Source organism: Xenopus laevis, chromosome 3S (genome assembly GCF_017654675.1).
Source record: "Xenopus laevis strain J_2021 chromosome 3S, Xenopus_laevis_v10.1, whole genome shotgun sequence".
Taxonomy (NCBI): domain Eukaryota; kingdom Metazoa; phylum Chordata; class Amphibia; order Anura; family Pipidae; genus Xenopus; species Xenopus laevis.
In genome coordinates this window covers 48,740,280-48,762,594 of record NC_054376.1, presented here as the reverse complement: position 1 = coordinate 48,762,594, position 22,315 = coordinate 48,740,280, and the positions used below count along the sequence as shown (strand labels likewise).

Sequence of the window (22,315 nt, the reverse complement as noted above, 5' to 3'; positions counted from 1 at the left end):
CTGGTGCACAGGGAGCTGCTGAAAGTGTATCTAGGAGCGAGCGATTCCCAGCTGACTGTCTCTCATCGGGATGATGCCCTGTGTGCGCAGACAGGCCCCGCCATAAACAGCAGAGGACACCAGTCGCTTTATCTCTGCTCTATCCAGAGATCCTTAAGGAATAGTTATCTGCGGCGTGGAATTGGGGCTCATTCCCACACAAGGTCAGTTTCAGGGAAGACGCGGCGATTTTCACGCACTTTCTGGATGTTTTGCAGGCTTCTTCACCGGCTCTGAATGGAGAGAACTTGTGTATTTCTCCGTTTATTCTTTTGCAGTTGTATCAAGTGCTGATGTGTATAGTTGTCCTAGGTCTTAGCTTGAGTCTGCTACCAGCACTTTGTTTTGGGAGGGAGGGAGTTAAGGCAGACGGTGCCCCATTTTCCACCCTCTGCAGTGAAGGCTGTGAAGTTAAGCAGCTCTTATGTCTTTATTTCAGCCCTGCTGGTGACAAGTCATCTTTGTAACTGCCTCGCACTTCACTTGCCACCTGACAGCCCAAGCAGGAATGCCAAGGCACAATGCACATGGTACACTAACCATACCACCTCGATAAGCCTTCATTTTCATAGCACTGCCCCTGTCAGAACTGACTCCTTATAGCAAATGCTCCTGTCAGAACTGACTCCTTATAGAAAATGCCCCTGTCAGAACTGACTCCTTATAGAAAATGCCCCTGTCAGAACTGACTCCTTATAGAAAATGCCCCTGTCAGAACTGACTCCTTATAGAAAATGCCCCTGTCAGAACTGACTCCTTATAGAAAATGCTCCTGTCAGAACTGACTCCTTATAGAAAATGCCCCTGTCAGAACTGACTCCTTATAGAAAATGCCCCTGTCAGAACTGACTCCTTATAGAAAATGCCCCTGTCAGAACTGACTCCTTATAGAAAATGCCCCTGTCAGAACTGACTCCTTATAGAAAATGCCCCTGTCAGAACTGACTCCTTATAGAAAATGCCCCTGTCAGAACTGACTCCTTATAGAAAATGCCCCTGTCAGAACTGACTCCTTATAGAAAATGCCCCTGTCAGAACTGACTCCTTATAGAAATTGCCCCTGTCAGAACTGAATCCTTGTGGAAAGTGCCCTGGTCAGAACTGACTCCTTATAGAAATTGCTCCTGTCAGAACTGACTCCTTTATTGATAGTGCCCTGGTCAAAACTGACTCCTTATAGAAAATGCCCCTGTCAGAACTGTCTCCTTATATTAAATGCCCCTGTCAGAACGGACTCCTTATATTAAATGCCCCTGTCAGAACGGACGCCTTATATTAAATGCCCCTGTCAGAACTGACTCCTTATAGAAATTGCCCCTGTCAGAACTGACTCCTTATAGAAATTGCCCCTGTCAGAACTAACTCCTTGTGGATAGTGCCCTGGTCAGAACTGACTCCTTATAGAAAATGCCACTGTCAGAACCTACTCCTTATGGAAAATGTCCCAATTGCCCCTGTCAGAACTAACTCCTTGTGGATAGGGTCCTGGTCAGAACTGACTCCTTATAGAAAATGCCCCTGTCAGACCACACTGAGCATGTGCACAGTATTGGTCTTGCAAAGATCTTTAACAAAGTTACAAAATGGTGACCCCCTGTGGCCAGCTTTGAAAGCAGAAATCATTTGTCTTATTAGGCTTGTGGTGCAGTAAGTTCATGTTTATGTTTAGTATTCAAAATACACATTTAAAAAGAGGGTTAATATCTTTTTTTTTCTCACTACAGATGAAATGGGTACAGCGAAGATATAACCTCTCATTTAACACTGAATCTGAATGTTTACTATGAGGACAGTAGGAGCTAAATAATAAGACTAAAGGTAGCTCAGTTCCTATGTTTCAACAAAGTGATTTTTCTAGGATAAGGGTGTTACTTTGTACATGATTTAATGTTAATGAAGAGGTATCACCAGATATAGACTCTTCTTTACAAGCATTGACAGGTGAGAGCAAGAGAGAGGGGGTCTGCATTCCACATGATAACCTCATTAGGGATAAACACCTCTAAAGTAATGAAATTACTATATATAATTGCTGAATGTGATGTCATAAATTATCACACTACATGGCAGTTGTAGCCCTGGGCTGTTCAACCAGTGTTACACCTGCTTTAACTTTCTGCGAGTTCTGGGAGTTGTAATAGTGCAGTATCCTTCTAGCCCAAGCTTGATTAGTAGTGTAACAGCTGTAAGGTATTAGGTTGGACTTTCTTAAACCAGTTCCATTAGGATAGTTATTTGGCTTTTCCTCACTATGGTGTTTTGCCCCAGAAATAACACGTTCAGCTAGAAAAGCCCGCGCCGTTGCAGTACGTGTAAGGAAATGCCTTTTTCTTTACTTGGTCAGGGAGGGATATTTCTACCCTTTAATAAGCTTTGTGTGCAGCAGTTTGGGAATACTTTCTGAATCTTTCTGTATCCTCCTTATTCACTGCATCCGCTATGCACTAATGGCATCACTTTTGTCTTGCACATGCATTGTACTGACCGCTCCAAAGATAGATTGATCTTCCTGCATACAGCAGTGATACAACAGAAAGCATTGGTAAATACTATAGCATATTTAAATCCACCCGGAAGCAGTAAAAATGTGGAAGATCGATGACATTTATTTTCATAAATTGGTGTGAATTGGCTGCCTTGCTCATGATTGAATAGGGTTGCTTGTGTCTGCCTGTCATTGTGGGGTGAAACACTGATAAAAGTAATGTGCTAGAGATGCAATGTCCCTAGGAATTGTGCAAGGTACTTATTGGAGGTGCATGGAATCAGAATGATAAATTAGATATAATAATAAGTGTTTCCATAATTGTCTCTGTCATCCTGGTTTTTGCGGGACGGTTCAGCAAATAAGGGTGCCGGATTGGAACAGAACAGGGTGTGGCTTATGCAGATGGCAACTACAGGTTTGAGACATGTTATCCAGAATGCTTCAGACCTGGGGCTTTCCAGATAATGGATCTTTCTGTAATTTGGATCACAGTAACCAAAGTCTACTAAAAAAACTTCAATTAAACCTGATGGTTTTGCCTCCAATAAGGATTAATAATATCTTAGTTGCGATCAAGTACTAGGTACTGTTTTGTTACAGATCATTGACTGTAAAGAAAACCATTTTTTAATATCTGAATTATTTAAGTAAAATGGAGTCTATGGGAGATGGCCATAATGTAATTCGGAGCTTTCTGGATAACGGGTTTCTGGATAAGAGGGCTTTCAAATTAATACCTAGAGAATTGGTTCTCTTTGAATGTTGCACCTACATAAGCAAACTGACTTGCACCCAGTGAATTTCATTCTAACAGCACTGCAAAAATGCCTGCGCTGGAAATGATTAATGCACGTGATGCAACTGGTGAATTATGTTGGAATTCTGTGGAATAAGGTTTGCATTGCGCACATGCATAGACCTCACTAACATGGAAGTTTGAAAATAATAGACCACAATTAAAATTTGCTGTTACTGCTCTAGGTTTCCCCCATTTCCATTTCATAAGATAGGCACAGGCATCTGGAAAGGCAAGAAAATATCACATAATAGAGGCACAGATTTGTAGGGGTTGTGCCTAGTCATTGGATTGTGTTCAGAAATATTTTGTTTGGAAGCATGTTGTCTCATGGCAAAAGTGGTCTAATGTGGCAATGAATGTAAATCCACTCATTTTCAGTGGCCAGTGGCAAATGCCAGAGGGGTGGTTATAAGATGTAATAGGCAGTCTCTATTTATTGAAAATTTAAATATCAAGGCCTTTTGGATCAGGGCCTTTTTGATGTCAGTACCTGATAGGCAAGCTGTGTATGTGCTGCAAGGAAAGAGGACCAGTGTTGGACTGGCCCACAGGGATACCAGGAAAAGTCCCGGTGGGCCCAGGTGTCAGGGGGCCCTTGTGCTGCTAAACTTTTGGCCTATTTCATAGCCATTCCCTATTTCTATGAGAACAAAGAGGCTACATAGGTGGAATAATAGATTATAGTATGTAAAGAAAAGAGACTAGGAGAATAGAGGTTGAGTGAGGAGAAGAAGAAAATAATACTGAGGGTGGGCCCCTGGTCTAAAAACTTTTGGTGGGCCCCTGGTCTAAAAACTTTTGGTGGCCCCCGGTGTCCCAGTCCGACACCGAAGAGGACAATACATAGCAAGGTGCCAATGGCAGGTACCATATCTATGTTATATGCCAGGTACCAGTAGCAGGTTAGGACAGTGGTTCTGTTCCTTTACACTCATACACCAGATCTCTGGTAGTTCTGCAAATCTTCTTTATGTGCTTCAATTTGTTATATGTATGTTTCAAATAAAACAGATGTTTTAACTCTGTCTAGGAAATAATACCAGTTGCTGTTATTCTTTTAACATTATTCCATCCAATATTCTACATGATTCTCCTAACAAGCCGAAATAACTTATTAATCCCAAAATATTCTCTCCTTTCCTGGCAATATTGATTAGAGGATTTGATAACAATTTTACAAACACTTCTACTTAATGAAAGACGGTCACTAGACTCTTATGTTTTCATTTCATTTGTCTAGACCAGGGGTCCCCAACCTTTTTCACCCGTGAGCCACATTCAATTGTAAAAAGAGTTGAGGAGCAACACAAACATGACAAATGTTCCTGGGAGGTGCCAAATAAGGGCTGTGATTGGCTATTGATAGCCCCTATGTGGACTGATAGCCTACAGGAGGCTCTGTTTGGCAGTACACCTGGTTTTTATGCAATCATATCTTGCCCCAAATCAGGAATTAAAAAATAAGCTCCTGCTTTGAAACCACTGTGAGCAACATCCAAGGGGTTGGGGAGCAACATGTTGCTCGTGAGCTACTGGTTGGGGATCACTGGTCTAGACCGTGTGGCTATCATCTCTTCCCCTTGTGATCTCATGCTGCCAGATTGCAGGACTTTATTGCCTTTTTCCATAATGACCCTGGTGTAGAATGAATGGGCATTATCATTAACACTATACATGCGACATTGCTTTCAATTTACAATGTAATCAAGTAAAAAAAAAAATATATATTTTGTCAAACAACAAGTGTTACTTGTATTGACTATTACATGAGAGTACTAACTGCACACAGCCTTGCACAGGGATTGGATCTCTTATCTGTGAACCCAAAGTTCTGAATTTTAGGAATGTTATCTCCCATAGAGTCCATTTTAGGCAAATAATTCCACATTTTTAAAATAAAATTCCTTATTCTCTGTTATAATAAAACAGTACCTTGTATTGGCACTTGGTTGTGTACCTTGATGCATATTGAATAAAGTTGAGTTATACTAGAGGAATATTCTCTGCTTGATCATCTAGCATGATGTATATTGTCCACACACATGTAAAAATCTAAACTTTATATAACTGGATCTATGTTCAATGCGGCCGCAACTAGTAGATCAGTACCTGATAGAAGTTTGATAAGCAGATGACCACATATGTGTTGCAGGCTGACCAAGTCACCAACCCTTAAAGGAGAACCAAACCCTTACTAATAAAAACATCTACCCCCCTACCCTACATAGACCTCCCTCCCTGCTCCCCCAGCCTAGGTGGTAACTTTGGTAAATACCCCTAATGCTTTACTTGCCCCTTGGTGCAGATTCAGGGCATCGGAGTTCATGGGCATCATCTTCTTATCTTCGGTAATCTTCGGGAAGAGAACGGTGTGACGGTGCATGCTCAGTTGGAAGAAGACCTGAAGATTACCAAAGAGAAGAAGATGGCGTATGTAAATTTTTATTTATAAAGCACTATTTGTGCCCAGCAATGTGAATAGCTGTATATAAAGCTGGAACCTAAGGCTTGCAAAGGCTCCCAAAAATTTCATCTATTCATTTGTATTGAAGTGCAACTGTGCATAAAAGCTCAGTGTTGGTGGTCCCAAGAAGAAATCCAAAGATGTGGAAGGTGGCACCCATGAACTCCATTGTGCTACTCTGCATTACATCTATGGACACTTTTTCAAAAAATATACTATGCAGGGAGGAAGCTCGGTGGGGGAAAATGGAGCTCAGTGCATGGGGACTTTCCTCTTTATAAGGGTTTAGTTCTTTCTAAGTCATATTGCAATGTTATTGTTCTAGTGCAGAAGAAGTGAGCCCAATAAAACTATTAGAAATTGCAGTAAACCTCTAAGCAAGTCAGTGCACACTATTCTGAGTGCCCTTGAGAGCCCTCTGATCCAGTTTTAGATAAGAGCACATGTTCCAGCTGTACTCACACATACATTGGAGATCTGTAGAATGCATTAGAGCCGTGATTGAAAAATAGGCCCCCTGTGACCCGAGTCTAAGCAGTAGTGTAGGTAGTGTTTGTAAACTGCAACTCACTGCCAGTGGCGTAATGAGAGTTCACTGGGTGATGCAGGCTAATGCGGTTGTGTCTGTGTGTTACCTACAGTCATGCAGTTCACTGCAATTTTATGTGCTACAGCAATGCAGGCCAGTGCAATGGTGAATGTGAGTTATTGACTGGGCATCTGTCCCTGCAATAGCTCACTAAAACATTTGTGTATATGTTACTAACAAGGGTGCTTGCTACTTTGTTTGCTTGTGTGTGTTCTTAAAAAAATGGCAGTCATATTTTTTTACAGGTAGCACAAGTTTTGTTTCTTATGGTTAGTTAGCTGATGAAATGTGTGTGTGTGACACTACACAGTTTAGGAAACATACTTCACTGAGATCACATATGTCAGCAGTTTGTTATTGAGAAAAACCCTGCATATTTCAGTGTGTTGGATAACCCAATCTACTTTTCTTTTCTGAAGTGTCTCATGTTATTTCCCTTCCTCATCTTCCCTGCACTTAGTGCAGGGGGCAATTTCCTTTGCTCAGATTACACAGAATATGCTGGCAAACTTTATCTGTGCAGATCTCACGAGGAACCCATCCCTAGAGAGTGCTCAGTATCTGACCAAATGCATCGTTACTTTGTAGACTCATCCATGTCTGGCTGGGATATCCTATAACTTGATCTGCTTTTGGATATATGAGGACAATGGATAAAAAGCTTCCCAGAACCTCACTATGTCACTAATGCCATTATTAAATCTGTCTCCCATTAGTGTGCATCTCTGCACAGCTTGTCCTTTAGTAGCTGTGAGTGTATGGAACCTAAGAATTAGCCTTTTAGATGGGTCAGTGTCTTTGGTAGTAAAATAACATTGTTTGCATCTATGACCAGGAATCCAGTGTTCTTGCACAGGCTGGTAATTCTACCCCAGTTTGACCCTCTAAATGCCTCACACAGAGAGCCTGTGTTTGAACCCTGAGCAACAGCATGGACACAATAGTGTAAATACATTTAATTTTGTCTTCTATTTCTGGCATGCTGTAGTTAGAAGGTCCAGGGACCATGGGTGCCTTAATATGTTGTCCCTGGTCACTAATGGGGTACTAGCTTGGGCTAAATGTGAAGCAGTAACTATGTATTCAGCTGTGTATAAATAATCTGGGCACTGTGTTTCTAAAAAAGCCTAGGCCAGCTAGTTCATCTCCTTCTTTGTTTGTCATGTTACCCCCAGTGTGCTCAGCTTGACTTTGGGAGAGTTCTGCTCTGGCAGCAGGGGTAACTCCAATGTCTCATTGAGCTGTGAACTGCCCACATGACCACCCAACACTGTCCATGCCACCACCCTGCCAGATGTTTGGCAAATGGAAAGGCCAGTATCAGGTGGACATGGACTTTTTTCTGACAAAGGCTCTGTTTATTGTGACATAAGCCTAGATGTTGAGATTTGATACACTGTGCATGTTTTTGTACCTGCTATCAAGCTACACATAACATTTACTCCACCGTGTAGTGCCTTTATTAGTATATCTGCTGCAAGATTCTTCTCATGTATGCTGTATTTTAGCCTGTTTGAAATAAAGAGGCAATAAAAGAGATTCACTGAACAATCTCTGTCCTTTTCTTTTAGATGGAATCTGCTTCTGGCCAGTACAGGAGGAGTAGAATGCCTAGCATGATGTTGGCACTGTGGGCAATCATATCAGTAGCTATAAAGTTCCCTGGTAGCCTGGTAAGTTATGTGCTTATTCAATTATCAGTATTTCATTTACAGGCAACTGTTTTAAAGTATTTTGTGACTTCACATATGTTAAATTGTAAGAGGAATCCAAAATGTACAGCTCCCAGCATATTCAGCCATTGTTTCATTTGCTCCGGAAATTGTAATTTTATGTTCATTACAGATGCCGCAACATTCAATTGAATTTAGGAGTGCTGTTCTACTCTTCTGTAACACTGACATTGTTCTGTAACTTTCCAGAAAATATAAGCTACAGGAGCCAATAGACAAAGTTCCTTGCCATATCTTTGTGTGTCAATTTCATTGATGTCCTTCAGACTGGAGTAACAGCCAAAATGCACAGCCTCTGCCCACATTAGGAGTCTGCAGCTGTAATTATAGACAAAGTTAATTTTATGCTTGGCCTCTTTATTCTCTGCATTGAATACAGACCTCTGACTCTGGAGAACCCATTTGGTGCAGGTCATAGGGGGCCATGGCACAATTTGTATAATGAGGAGACTCAAAAAAAGATTCAGTTTGGTATATACTGAAGCATGTTAATTAATATTGTGCCTTGTGCATAATATACCCATGACAACAATGCTGGATGCAGATTGGTCCGGACTGAGAATTAAAATAGGCCCTGGCATTTCAGGTGCACAGAGGCCCAATCAGCCCACACAGAGGCCCAAACAGCCCCCACCAGCCCACTAAATACTGACTTTCTATGGCACCTTATAGCAGCCCCTCTGGCATTTGCCAGAACCCACAGATTGCCAGTCCGGGCCTGAACGCAACTCTGGGGAACAGGGCAGATAAAATGTATGCTGGAATTTCTGAAACACAAACAATTCCTCCAAATACCAGGTTAAAGTGCCTATGGGATATCAACCCAAAACATTGATGTTTTTGCATTTATGTTTGTCGAAATTCCTAATAATTTTGTGGTGGGATCGCATCAAGTTACATGCAGTCACTTTGGAAATGGAATAATGCATTTTCTATATTGAAACTGAGGCGGAAGGTATTTACACCCAAATTGCTCATGGAAAAATAAACTAGGCAGAGGTGTATATACACTTGCTTTTCTTAAAACTAAAAACTCATATTATTGACTACAAGGGAACGTTGAGCAGGGTTGGATTAATGAATAGGCTACTCTAGGCTAAAGCTGAAGGGCCAAGAATGATTAGGTCCATATTTAGCTTTAAAATATGTTTTTTTTTTTAAAGAAAAGAAAAATAAAATAAAAAACTGTATTTGTTTGTAATGGCACACAGGATGTAATTTTGAATTTTTTGTGATATTTTCATGTATTATTCATTACTATATACATATTAATATGGGTTCACAGAATCCAGGATCCATGATCTTTAGGGGTATATTTATCAAAGAGTGAAGTTAATAGTGAAGTTCCGCCACTAGAGTGAAATTCCGCCACTCTCCATTCATTTCTATGGGATTTTTATAGGCGTATTTATCAAAGGGTGAACTTTCACTTTCACCCATTGATAAATACGCCTTTCAAAATCCCATAGAAATGAATTGAGAGCTGCGGAATTTCACTCTAGTGGCAGAACTTCACTCTTTGATAAATTTACCCCATAGAGTTCAGATTCAGATAAAAGCTTGTGATGGCACGTTTGTGACACATTTCAATATGCAAATGAGTGTTCCCATTAGGTTCAGTGTTTGGCCAAATCTCATTTGCTGAAGCTGGTACGCACTGACGTTTGGCTACTCTAGACACACATTGCTAATAACCTTACCCAGATTTCTTGTCCTGAACAATCGTAATTATGAAAACTGTGAGGAGGCTGTTCTTGGGAGCATGGTGGGATTCAGGAGTGGGGTTTCAATATGTAATTTGATAAGGGGGAAATCCATTGTGAAGGCTTTATCGTAGACTTTTGTTTTGACTTTTTGAGTCCGTTCTCCTCCCCCTCGAATATTGACTGTCTGAGTCCAAGCTTCCCTTTCTGACATCATTTGCTTTGAACACTGGTAAAAGTGCAGACTTTCTGGTTGGTTGGAGACTTGATCTCAGCGGAGCCCCAGGATAACCTGCCTGCTGTCTTGCTCAGAAAAGGGTCCAGATATGATGTCATAAATCGAAATTGCAGGCGGTATGAAACCGAAGCACTGGGGCTAATGAGAGGGCACACAACATTAAAAAGAGAAAACAGTGACGACACCGGCTTTGTACAAGTGAAAGTTGTTAAAATTGCTGGTGTGCACCTGCTCCCAATCACATCTGCTCAGGTTACTGTTTAACCTTTGCAGGCCTGAAATGCTATGGCTGTGCTGTACCACATCAATGTGCAGCTGCAGGGTTCAGTACTTCATATATTTAGTTTTTAATATAATATTGAAGCATCTACTGTACTTATTATAGTCATCTTTAAACAGAAAAATCCTGTAATCCGCTAATAATGAGTGGATTGCTTACAGCTTGTGCTAGCTATGAATCCACTTGCAGAAGTATGTAGGAATGTCCATGTCCTCTGTGTTGGTCCCATTTTTAAGCTTCTGATGAGACTTCTTACTCTGGTTCTTATTTAACCCCAGACAAGGAGCAGTTGCCATTTCTGTACAAGAACAATTTGTCCAGATGGCAGAACAGCATACTGACGTTTTGATTTTGTCAAGTAATGTGTTAAACCCCTTTTAAGCACATTTTCACAGATAGATCCCATGTGAAGGGCTTATAGCACATGACTTTTCTGCCTCACAAGTGATTATTGGAACTCCAACTTTATCTCTGCCTTACTACATGAATAGACATTTTTGTTAAAGGTGACCTAAAGGTGTATTCACTGGTGTGTGCCAGAATGATGGCAATTTTTTAAGGGATATTTTAGTGGGTTGAGCAGAAACTTTGGTGCTGGGCAAAGAATATAAGGTAGGCCAAGATCTGGGCGCAGGAACAATAATGACTTTATGGATTTATGGATGCAAAATATGTTTTTTAAGGAAGCTCAACAGATCCAGGTGCAGAATCTGGACTGTTACAATTTGCTACATTTCGTTGATACAATTAGTTTATAGATTTCTCAGCAGCATCTGTGGAATATTATCAACTATTGTATCAATTCTTACAGCCTTTAATGAAACTCAGGCGAGCGCATGCGCTTAAGATGTTTCGTGGCCAATAGCACCGGGAAAGCGGGAAATGCTGCAGAAGGTGGAGGAAACTATGGACCCAACAAGGGGAAGGAGACAGAAGAGGTGCTTGGTGCCCCTCCAACTTTGCGCCCTAGGCATGTGCCTCTTTTGCCTACCCCTAGTTCTGGCCTTGTATGGGACCTGTTATCCAGAATGCTTGGGACCTGGGGTTTTCCTGATCTTTCCATAATTTGGATCTTCATACCTTAAAAGAGAATGAAACCCCCTTTCTAATAAAAACCCCTACCCCCTGCCCTCCATAGTCCCCTTTCCCTGCTCCCCCCCCACAGGAGTTAACACAAGTAAATACCCCATAGTCTGTAATTCCCCCTTGTTGCAGAGTCAGCACAGTAGAGCTCACGGGGGCCATCTTTAGCCACTTCGGTAATCTCAGTAAGGATGCTCTGTATCGGCGCATGCTCTTTCCCGGTTCTCTACAACTACACATTTGCCAAAAGCGACGAGAATTACCGAAGCGCCGGAAGAAGACCCGAAGATTACTGAATCGGCTAAAGATGGCCCCTGTGAGCTCCGCTTCGCTGACTTTGCAACAAGGGGTAATTAACGGAGTAGGGGTATTTACTCGTGTTAACTCCTGTGCGGGGGGAGCAGGGAGGGGTAGTGGGTAGTGGTTTTTATTAGTAGTAGTTCTCCTTTAAGTCTACTAGAAAATTATGTAACATTAAATAAAACCAACAGGCTGGTTTTGCTTCCAATAAGGAAAAATTATATTTTAGTTTGGATCAAGTACAAGGTACTATTTTGTTATTACAGAGAAATTTTTTTTGGATTATTTGGATAAAAAGGAGTCTATGGGAGATTGCCTTTCTGGATAACGGGTTTCCGGGAAAAGCCTGTAACATGCACATATACAGACAGTCTGTGACTAAGATGTGGGTTGCAGGGGGTCACAGCAAATACAAATAGTTTCAGGCTTAGATATGGTTTACTGAAGCTCGCAGACAGTCTACATGTGGGATAAAGGCTAAAGTAATTCAGACGAATATACAGACTGTCTGTGACATGCATATGTGTTGCTGCAGGTCAAAGGCTTATGTAGACCGTCCATGACTAACTTACAGGTTATAGCAGATCACAGGCATACTAGCAGGCCGGAATTATGGGTAGGCAGAAGAGGCACCTGCCTAGGGCACAACAATAGGGGGGCGATGGGCAGGTACCTGTTAAACTGTCTTCTGCCCACCCTTAGTACGTGTTCGCTGCCCTCCCTTGGTCGCTCTCCCTCTGTCCCTCTCCCCTGCATCACTCTCCTCTGCCTCCCTCTTCTCTGCCGCTCTCCCCTTCCCTAACCTACAGCGAATGGATGCGCACGATTTGCAGTTGGGGGCGTGCACGCGCAGCGTGGGAGGGTGCTGGCCAGCAGGGTCATCTAGGGCAGGGGTCCTCAACCACCGGGCCACGTCCAGAACTGGGCTGCGGACAATCCTGAACTGGGCCGCCGAACAATGAACGCGGTGCGCTGAATTGGACGCCGGCGAACCCAAACACTGGATGGCGGCGTGCCGAATTGGACGCCGCCCCCTCCGACATCCTCGCTGACCCCCTCTGACCCCCCTATCCTGACCCCCTCCCAACCCCCCCTCCCCGGTCCTTGAAAAAAAAATTGCCTCTTTTTTGGTCCCCGGGCCAAAAAAGGTTGGGGACCCCTGATCTAGGGCACCCGGTCGGCTTGGCTTGGTGCTGGACTGGAATATGGTTTAAAGAAAGCTACGGGCGTATAGAGGCAGGCTGTGAATAGGAAATATGTCTCAGTGGGTCACAAACATAGCAAACCTCCTTTAAATACAGTGTTCGATAAATATATAGTAATTTGAGTTTGAATTTAAGAAATACTTGTTAGAGTTGAGTACTTTTTGCTTAGAAAAATTTCACTGCATTCTTCAAGGCACACATGGTAGGCTACCTTGTATTTGGCCAGTGCTTGGACTACTTAGGGGCAAATGTGTGATCATTTTACTCAAAAGGGCAAATGTGTGATCATTTTACTCATAACTTATTTGCAGTAACCTTTATTGGGAAGTAGTAATTCAAGAGCGCAAATTAGTTCTCATCTGTCAACTGCAGCAGGAACAGTAATGAAAGCAAACATTCTGATTGGTTGCTATGGGCTTCTACCACTTCTTCAGTCTCCTAAAATCCCCCCAGATTTCCTAAAGGATTATAAATGTCAGGTGAACGATATCCATGTAAGTATCAAAGTTAATCATAGTTTTTTTCTTTCAAGCTGTTCTGGATGGGAAAAACTAAGAGACTCCATTCACTTGTTTTCTGTTACATATCATCCCTGTTTTCTTCAGAATGTTAGTATAAAAAGCATTTTTGCTTTAGTCTAAAAGTCATTAGAATAGACTCCTAATCTCCCTGTAATGAGCAAGCTGAACAGGACTGTAACCTTTCAAGAATCCTATGGACAGCTGAAGCTTGCTAGGTGCTGGGAACTGTAATACACTATTTGGACGGCCATCACAGGGTTAAATAACAAATATTCCAGTGCAGTAAATTTGCTCTTGATAGATTTTATTACATGTGCACATAGGCATAAAGTGCTGATTACCCATAACCCCTCAACATCTCCTGCCAACCTTAAACCTACATACCAAAGGCGGCCATACAATTGATCACATTTTAGACTTGTTGTCAGTTCTCATAACATCTGTTGATGTCATCTATCTGTTTCAGAACTAACATTTATAAAAGTCTCAGAAGTTTCCATTCTACAGCTCCCTCTGTCTTGCTAGCACATCATCATCATATCAGTGTTTCCTTTATTCTGTGCATGGGAATATGATGTCTTATCAGTTCTACAGTTCCCAACCCTCCTCTTGAAGCAAATAGCAAAATATGTTCGGCGGGTTGTTGTTTTTTTTTTTTGGCTGGAACAATTATTTCTCTCTGCTTTTTAAACTTTTCTGGTGCCTGTGAGAAAGAGAATGTGCCACATATGGATTGTATAAAGGTGTTTTTATACCAGCAGCTTCTGTTCTGGTAAAGCAGTAAGGATGAGAACTGGGGCTGGATTACCAGTGCTATGATTTCCTGCACTCTGATTTCACTTACTGGAAAGGCTGCTGTTTTCCATGTGTATTCCATCCTGGCCTGTTTCCCAAACACTAAATCAAGAATTGCCAACCCGTGGCTCCCAGCATCCTCTAATAGTTATATGAGGTGCACATGTGTATTAATGCCCTTCTGGGGAAAGATTTATCATTTCTAGCAGAGTTTCTTATCACTTTTACATTCATGTGTAGGCAAACCCAACCTCTTGGCTTTTGTATATTCTAAGCAGAAGCATTGTTTAAGCAGGGGCACCTAAGGGCCTGTGCCTAGGGCAACAGCTTTTGGGTGCCTAAATAATGATAGAAAAATTTGTACTTTTCAATGCAGATAAACGGGACTGGGGAAGGGAAAAAAAGAAAATTCCCTTTTCTCAGCCTTTCAAAATAACACAGACGAAGAGGAGCAGAGCTATCTCTGAATGAACCCCTCAACCTCAGGGGTCATTGACTCAAATCATGTATGGTTTTGCTAATTTACTAAGCACTTGCATTCTGGGGCCTTGCTGCACTCTGGACCTATTACCGGATCAAATAACTGGTGTGAGATACAGAGAACAGTGCCGCTTCCCTTGCACCCTCTGCCTGCCAACTGGATCATGAATTTTAAAGTTTGTATACAAATAACTACCAAACAAGGAGTTGGGAAAGGTACAGAGATTTTCTCTATAGTTGGATTATATATTTGTTCTGTGAAGGCTTCTGTTATGAATTAATAAAAAAAAGATACTACTACTTATGTCGATAATACAGTAAAAGTTCATTTCAGGGGCCTTCTCTTATGTTTTAATGGTGATATAACAAAGCTATATTCATTTGAGTGTTTCAGTTTTGCCTAATTTTTTAAAAATATAATATAGTTGCATGCAAACTTAAGTAGTGATGGATTGATCATGTTGCACAGCTCTGGCTTAGGGTTACCCCTCGCTATTTTACGTGATGGCCTCTTTCCTGTACTATGAGCAGTGCCACAGAGGAAATACTTGGGAAAGGACTCAGCTCAGTGGAACATAAATCTTTCTAAATCAGTCACACAAAAAAAGCACAAATTATATTTTCTTGGATTCTGCAAATAGTTTGAGGATAGCAGCTGTGTAAAGCACAAGTTATCTCTCTCTCTAACATGTTCCAGGTAGTAGGAAACGTCATTTCAAAGACCAGAGAAACCATAACAGGCCTCCACTCACTCTGTTAATTGAACTTGTCTGGAGAGCTAAAACTAACCTTCTGCAACAAAGTGCTGGTTGTTCTGGCCTGAAATCAATCTGCGCGGCTCTAATATATCTAAGCATACTAAGAAATGCCATCATGAATTTATTTTTAAAGATGTACTCTATTAACAATCATTCTGAAGTTGTTTTTGAAAATGATGCCCATTCTGAAGTTATTTTTGAAAATTATGCCCGCTGTCATAACTGGATACATACAAACGTGCCTGAGTTAAAAAAGTAGCTACAGCCAGATTTAATTCAGGAGTGTTTGTAAGAGACACACTCCAAGGTATTTATTAAGGTGATGCAGTGCTGCGTTTGGAACGAATGCACCCATTGCACCATTGTCAGTGTTTCCATACCAATAATGGCTAGCTGAGAGGACACAGGTAGCAAAATAGGCCATAATAGGTGGAAAGAGTAAGCAGGTATTGAATTTGAAAGCTCAACCTGCAGTCCAGGATTATTACTAAAATATCCCGACTTTCTCTTTGATATCCTGCACTGAACAGCAAGAAAAATATACAAAGTTTCTAAAACTTAATTAAGTAAGAGGCTTTTGGCAGAGAGCCCATAATATGTGGCAGGTGCCCTTAGATACATTTGTAACAATTTAAGCAAAGGAAAAATTGTAACTATTTAAGATAAGCAGGTCTTTTGGGGAAACTGAGACTTGCAGCTTAAAGGGCACCTGTTGGGTAAAAATGTTATCCCCAACCAAGGGTTAATAGAGCCCCATTCTGGTTGGGATTCACAGTAGTTTTTTTTTAAAAAAAAAAAATGTCCCCCGCCAACCGGAATGCGGGTACTACTAGCCTGCACCTTTGGTTGGGGTTAACATTTTTACCCAACAGGTGCCCTTTAAAGGGCATTTCACTTTCATTAGCAAAAATGTAATAACACATAAAACCTGACTTTTTATAACCTGCCAAATTTGGTAAAAAGGACATGGTAATTAGGGGTGTGGCTATAAAAGGGCATGGTCAAAACATTTCCGCAAATCTATTTGTCACTCTTTCTATTTTCAAAATTTGAAACAAAGTAGCTTCAGAGGGGACATGATTACACTTTACAAGTACATTAGAGGACATTATAGACAAATAGCAGGGGACCTTTTTACCCATAAAGTGGATCACCGTACCAGAGGCCACCCCTTCAGACTAGAAGAAAAGAACTTTCATTTGAAGCAACGTAGGGGGTTCTTCACAGTCAGGGTTTGATTTGGAGGGGTTGAACTTGAACCAATTTAACTATGTATGTAACTGTATGCCATGTTAAGTCTACCCTTTACTTGAGTGTTATATAGGGAGTGTAAGACATTGTGAGAACAGAAGATAAATTGACAGACAAATGGCAGCTATGTGCGGAAAGGTTAATTTGTGTCCTCCTATATTAGGTGGTGCGGAGTTCTATTTTGAAACATGGTATTAATATCGGTCAAAGCACTTGCTTCTTCTCTGCTATAGTAAGTTTCTGTTTTGTTGTTACTGGTTTAGGTTTACCGAGGCCGCCACAGTACCCCAAGCTTTTATCACCTTTCCTCAGTGTCGGACTGGCACACCAGGATACCAGGAAAACTCCCGGTGGGCCCAGGTGTCAGTGGGCCTCTTGTTTCTAAACATTTGGCATAGTTCCCTATTTCCTCATGTGAATAAAGGGGCTTAATAATGGGAGTATAGTATGTAGAGAAAAGAGACTAGGAGAATAAAGAGGTTGAGTGAGGAGATTAGGTTTAATAGTTTGGAAAGTGGGCCCTCAGCCTAAGGTTTTCTGGTGGGCCCCTGACATCCCAGTCCAACACTGCCTGTTGTATTATGATTCCCTTATAAGTCTCCAGAGGGTATGGTATAACATCAGTGATATGTGCCAGCAAAATGGGGCTGTAAAAGGAAATCTCCATACATACAGCTGATTTTTTCAATGCCTGTACAGACAGTGATTAAAACCCAAACAATGACTATAAGTGGGGGCTGAATTTGTCAGTGTAGAAGTGAAGTTGAGCTCCCTATACTTTTTCTATACTTTTCAGACATTTCCAAATTACCCCCAAAACTGTGATTGCTTTTGGGTACGTCCTCCCCATTTAGGCAACATGATTAGTAACTGTCATGCTAAAAGTGGGACATTTGGCAAGCATTGGGCAACAAGACATATGCCCCCAGCTGTGTAGGTTGGATCTCTTTGATTACCTAAAATAATGTAATTTTTTTTAACACAGTTTAACATAGGTCAAAGGTGAAACGAGCAATTCTAAACCAATTCTGGATTGCAAAGATGATTCTAGGTCATCTGAGAAAAAAAAGGCTAAGAACCAGTGATCACTATAAAAGCTGTGGTGGGTTAAGATGGGGCAACATCTGGCCAACTCGGCCTGTATGAGATATTGAAACTCCACTCTTAAGAACCACAAGGTGCATCTATTTATTATGGAAATGTACAATATACTGATTTAGAACTTTAATTTGAATTAATTCTCAGTATTTAGACTTGGATTGCACTAAATTTCCACTATTGGGGCACAGCCAGGAAAAAGATTCAAGGATAATTAAGATGTATTTTAGCATTCGCCTTGCCTAGGCTGCCATTGTCTCCCAGTCTGTCTGTCCACAAACTTATCTCCTGATGTCCCCTTACCTCTTATATTATGGTATGAAATCCTCAAATGACAAACCAAATACTCTCTACCAGTTTACACCACAGCTACAATTGTGCTGAAGTCTTTAATGTGAACAAGCAGGTCGTCAAGCAAGATGAGCTGTAGTAATTTATGATCCTCTCTCTCTGTATACAGCAACCTTCTATGGTCCTTCATTCGTTAGTGTAGTTATTTGCAGGTAAATTATATTGACGTCCATAAAAATCAACTTTAATTTAGCATTGCGTGTCTTCTGGCAATACACCACTTCTCTGCTTCACCTGCTCTACTATCCTTCTAGCAGACCAATGGAATGGAGAAACGTTGGGGTTTGTGTGTGTGTGCCTGTGTGTTTTTTTTCCTTAGCTTATCCAATTCTCCCCAGGGGAAATAGATAAATTAAGATGTGCACGCAATGAGAACAAATTCTGCTACTCATTTAGAAAGAAAGGTGTTCTGTTTCACAGCTTCTGGAAAATCTACTAAATCATGTGGCCGTTTAACCCTTTCTGCTGCTCCACGAGTCGGAAGTACTCAGGCCACTATGTGTGATTTAAATGATCCAAGCCTCCAGGCAAGGCCCTTGATTCATAAAAGAGACCAATGCATTTACAACCCTTGCTGCTGTCTATAGCTGTAATGAAACGATATAGGCAGCTGATGCATGTATACGTTCAGTTTGTATGATTTAATTGTGGTTGTAAAGCCCGACAGAATAAATTCTGAGCAAAGTGCAAACTGGTTGAGAAATAAGTTTTCATGTACACGAGACTACATGTACCTAAGTTTCTAAAAACAGCACAGAAGGGTTGGGCAGTTCGGCAACAGAAAATGCAATTTGGAACAGCCTTTTTTTTAGAGTGTCCAGTACCAACCAACCGTATATGCAGCCTTTTTCAATACCATGTGGAAACATGTGAAACCATAGATTCACATGGTTTCAGCATCTGTTCTGCCTTCTACACCATAAAAAGTTCTTTACCAGGTGCACCAAACCATCTTCCTTGACAAGGAATTCTCTGTTAAATCAACTGTCCTACAGCACCTCTACCTTCCAACAATGAAATAGATTTTGGACATTACTTCACCGTTCCTCTCATTTCAACCTGACGTCACACATTATAGTGAGATTAGCCAGTGTGCTCAGGACTCTTTGTATTCACTAGATAGCTGTAGTACTTATGCTTATAGTCAAGTAAAGCTGGCCATAGACTTGCACATTTTACCCTGTGTTTGACGAACGAAATGAAGTAGTAAAAAGAACAAATCAGACAATGTTCTGGCCATGAATTGACAGACAGCAATTGTACAAAAGTTATGTCCGACAAATAGACAAATGACACCTATTGATAATACATGCAGAGATATTATCGTTAACCTGTCCAATCGACTAAACAACAGATCTCCGTGGTATGAAAAATGTTGGGACAATCCACACATGTCTGAAAATAATACAAACCTTTGTTTTGTACAACTTAGGGGCCAATTCACTAACTTCGAGTGAAGGATTCGAAGTAAAAAAACTTCGAATTTCAAAGTGTTTTTTGGGCTACTTTGACCATCGAATGGGCTACTTCGACCTTCGACTATGACTTCGAATCGAAGGATTCGAACTAAAAATCGTTAGACTATTCGATAGTCGAAGTACTGTCTCTTTAAGAAAAAAGTTCGACCCCCAAGTTCGCCATCTAAAACCTACCGAACTCAATGTTAGCCTATGGGGAAGGTCTCCATAGGCTTTCCTAAATTTTTTTGATCGAAGGACATTCCTTCGATCATTGGATTAAAATCCTTCGAATTCGATTCGAAGGATTTAATCGTTCGATCGAAGGAATAATCCTTTGATCGTTCGATCGAACTATTTGCGCTAAAATCCTTCGACTTCGATATTCGAAGTTGAAGGATTTTAATTCCCAGTTGAATATCGAGGGTTAATTAACCCTCGATATTCGACCCTTGGTGAATCGGCCCCTTAATATTTGCTTCTATGGCAGCTTAAGATGATCTGTTCTTTATGTGTTAAATATGCAGTAACTGTAAATAAATGTCTGAATAATACTTATATAGTGTACGTGTGTATGCATGTGTAGTATGCAAAAACGTCGACCCACCATGGGGGGAGCATCTTGGCACAGAACCCTTCCTTATACCCCTGGCCATGCCCCCAATCTCAACCCTAGCTTTGCTGAATCCATTATTTCAGATAGATTTCGGACATTTAATTTGCAGCACATTGTACAATTGGAGCACATTATGGGTCTGTTATGGTGGGTTACTAGGAGCTAAACCATTTCACCCCTGAAGAATTTTTGAGAGTTGACATATCTGAAGTATAGAATGAGTAGTTTATTCACCCTTAAAAAGGAACTTCACATGAAGGCTTTTAATAAATGGCAGGTCATGCATAATATCCTAATCTAAATGTGGCCAATGCCAGTCCATATTCATAATAAGTGACACGAGTAGCATCTGCGTATAATTCCTGCATACCCAAACATGCCTAGTGTGACATTAGCCTTAAAAACAGTTCCCACTCATTATCATGTGTAAATGCAAATATTAAGCCCTCGTACATGCTCAGGTTTGGGTAATTGCTACAGTTATATGTGTTAAATGGGGTGGTTTTTGGTATGTTATAGAATGGCCAGTTATAAGCAATATTTTAATTGGCCTTCATTGTTTATTTTCATAGTTTTTTAATTATTTGCCTTCGTTTTCTGATTCTCTCCAACATTGAAAGAGGGGTCAGTGACCCCTTCTAAAAACAAATGCTCTGTAAAGCTACAAATTTATTGTTACTGCTACTTTTGATTATTTGTCTTTCCATTCAGGGCCTCTCCCATTCATATTCCAGCCTCTTTTTCAAATCAGTGCATGTTTGCAAGGGTAATTTGAACCCTAGCAACCAGATTGCTGAAATTGCAAACCGGAGGGCTGCTGAATAAAAAAACAAAATCACTCAAAAACCGCTAATTCTAGAATATGAAAATCAATTGCAAATTTTCTCAGAATATCACTCTCTCTGTCATACTAAAATTTAATGCAAAAGTGAACAGCCCCTTTAATTCACAAAAATGAGGGCAATCAATTAATAATTTAGGCCAAGCATACTAAACAGTGAACTATTGCAGTGCAAAAGGAGCCTATCCTTTATCATAGGAACAATGTTTATTACGTGTTTTGCTGACATTTCTGGAAAGGGTGTTAACATCTTTCATTCACATTCTATTGTTACTGCATTATTTTTTATGTTGTGGTATAACAGAGGGAGCCTTAAGTGGAATCATCTTCAGGTCTAGGAGAGCTGCCAGTGCTACAGTCTAGCTGTCACACCCATGCACTAATGCTGCGCCTCTAAGGAAAAACTATATTTACTAAGCTGGCCTTCTCTGGCTTAGCGAGGACCTGAAATAACATTTCCAGTAGCTGGTTGCCTGTCTATCTGCAATTGCTTTTCTGACTTAATAATCCTATTGGAATGTTAACCTCGGTTACAACTAATTTAAGCCTTTCATAACATCCCAGAATAAAACCCAGTATCTCGTTGCTTCATCTTCACTGAAAAACAAAGTAGTGTAGGGCACTACACTTTTAGAAAAAAAGAGCAAAATCTTTTTTTTATTATTTTTTAATTTTTATTAAGTAATATATTTTTATTGTTGTTTTATATGACACAAAATAAGAAACAAAATGTACAGTATTTTTGCAAAGAATTACCCTAGAAACTCCTATGAACAAAGTTGTCTGGTTACAAAAGTATACATTTGAGGGTGGTACTGTGTGACTTTAGAGTTGACTTGATTGATGCAAGAACTATCGGGAATTGTAGCTTTGCAACAACTAGACCGTTAAAGACGGACTGTTTCTGTTTCAAGTACAGCCAAGAATAAGACTTAAACTTAAAAAAAAAAAATACAGATACGACACCAAAAAAAAAAAGTTTATGTTCATTTTAACAGCTCGGAATCCTGACCCTGGAGGATTTGTTATGCATATTTTAATCAGAGAAAGAAGAAGCGGATTAACTGTAATTGCTCCAATGTCTTGTACTGAAATGTCATGTAGCCCTGTTTATAAAATGGAAACTGTATCCTACTTATAAGTAGGGTATATGTTACAGTTATGTCTTCTAAAATAAATAGTAAGGGGCATATTTATCAACGGTCGAATTTAGAGTTTATGGGAGT

General features: G+C 40.6%; 1 protein-coding gene across 2 annotated transcripts in view; it reads left to right on the top strand.

Moving 5' to 3' along the window:
- Window positions 1-22,315, top strand: part of adamtsl3.S (ADAMTS like 3 S homeolog) — a 255,057-nt gene continuing 232,742 nt past the window's right edge. For both annotated transcript variants that reach the window (XM_018255378.2, XM_041588273.1), the window contains exons 1-2: window positions 1-203; window positions 7,951-8,052. In XM_018255378.2, coding sequence (XP_018110867.1) covers window positions 7,951-8,052 — 102 coding nt within the window. In that variant the 5' untranslated portion in view covers window positions 1-203. The remainder of the gene's footprint in view (window positions 204-7,950; window positions 8,053-22,315) is intronic.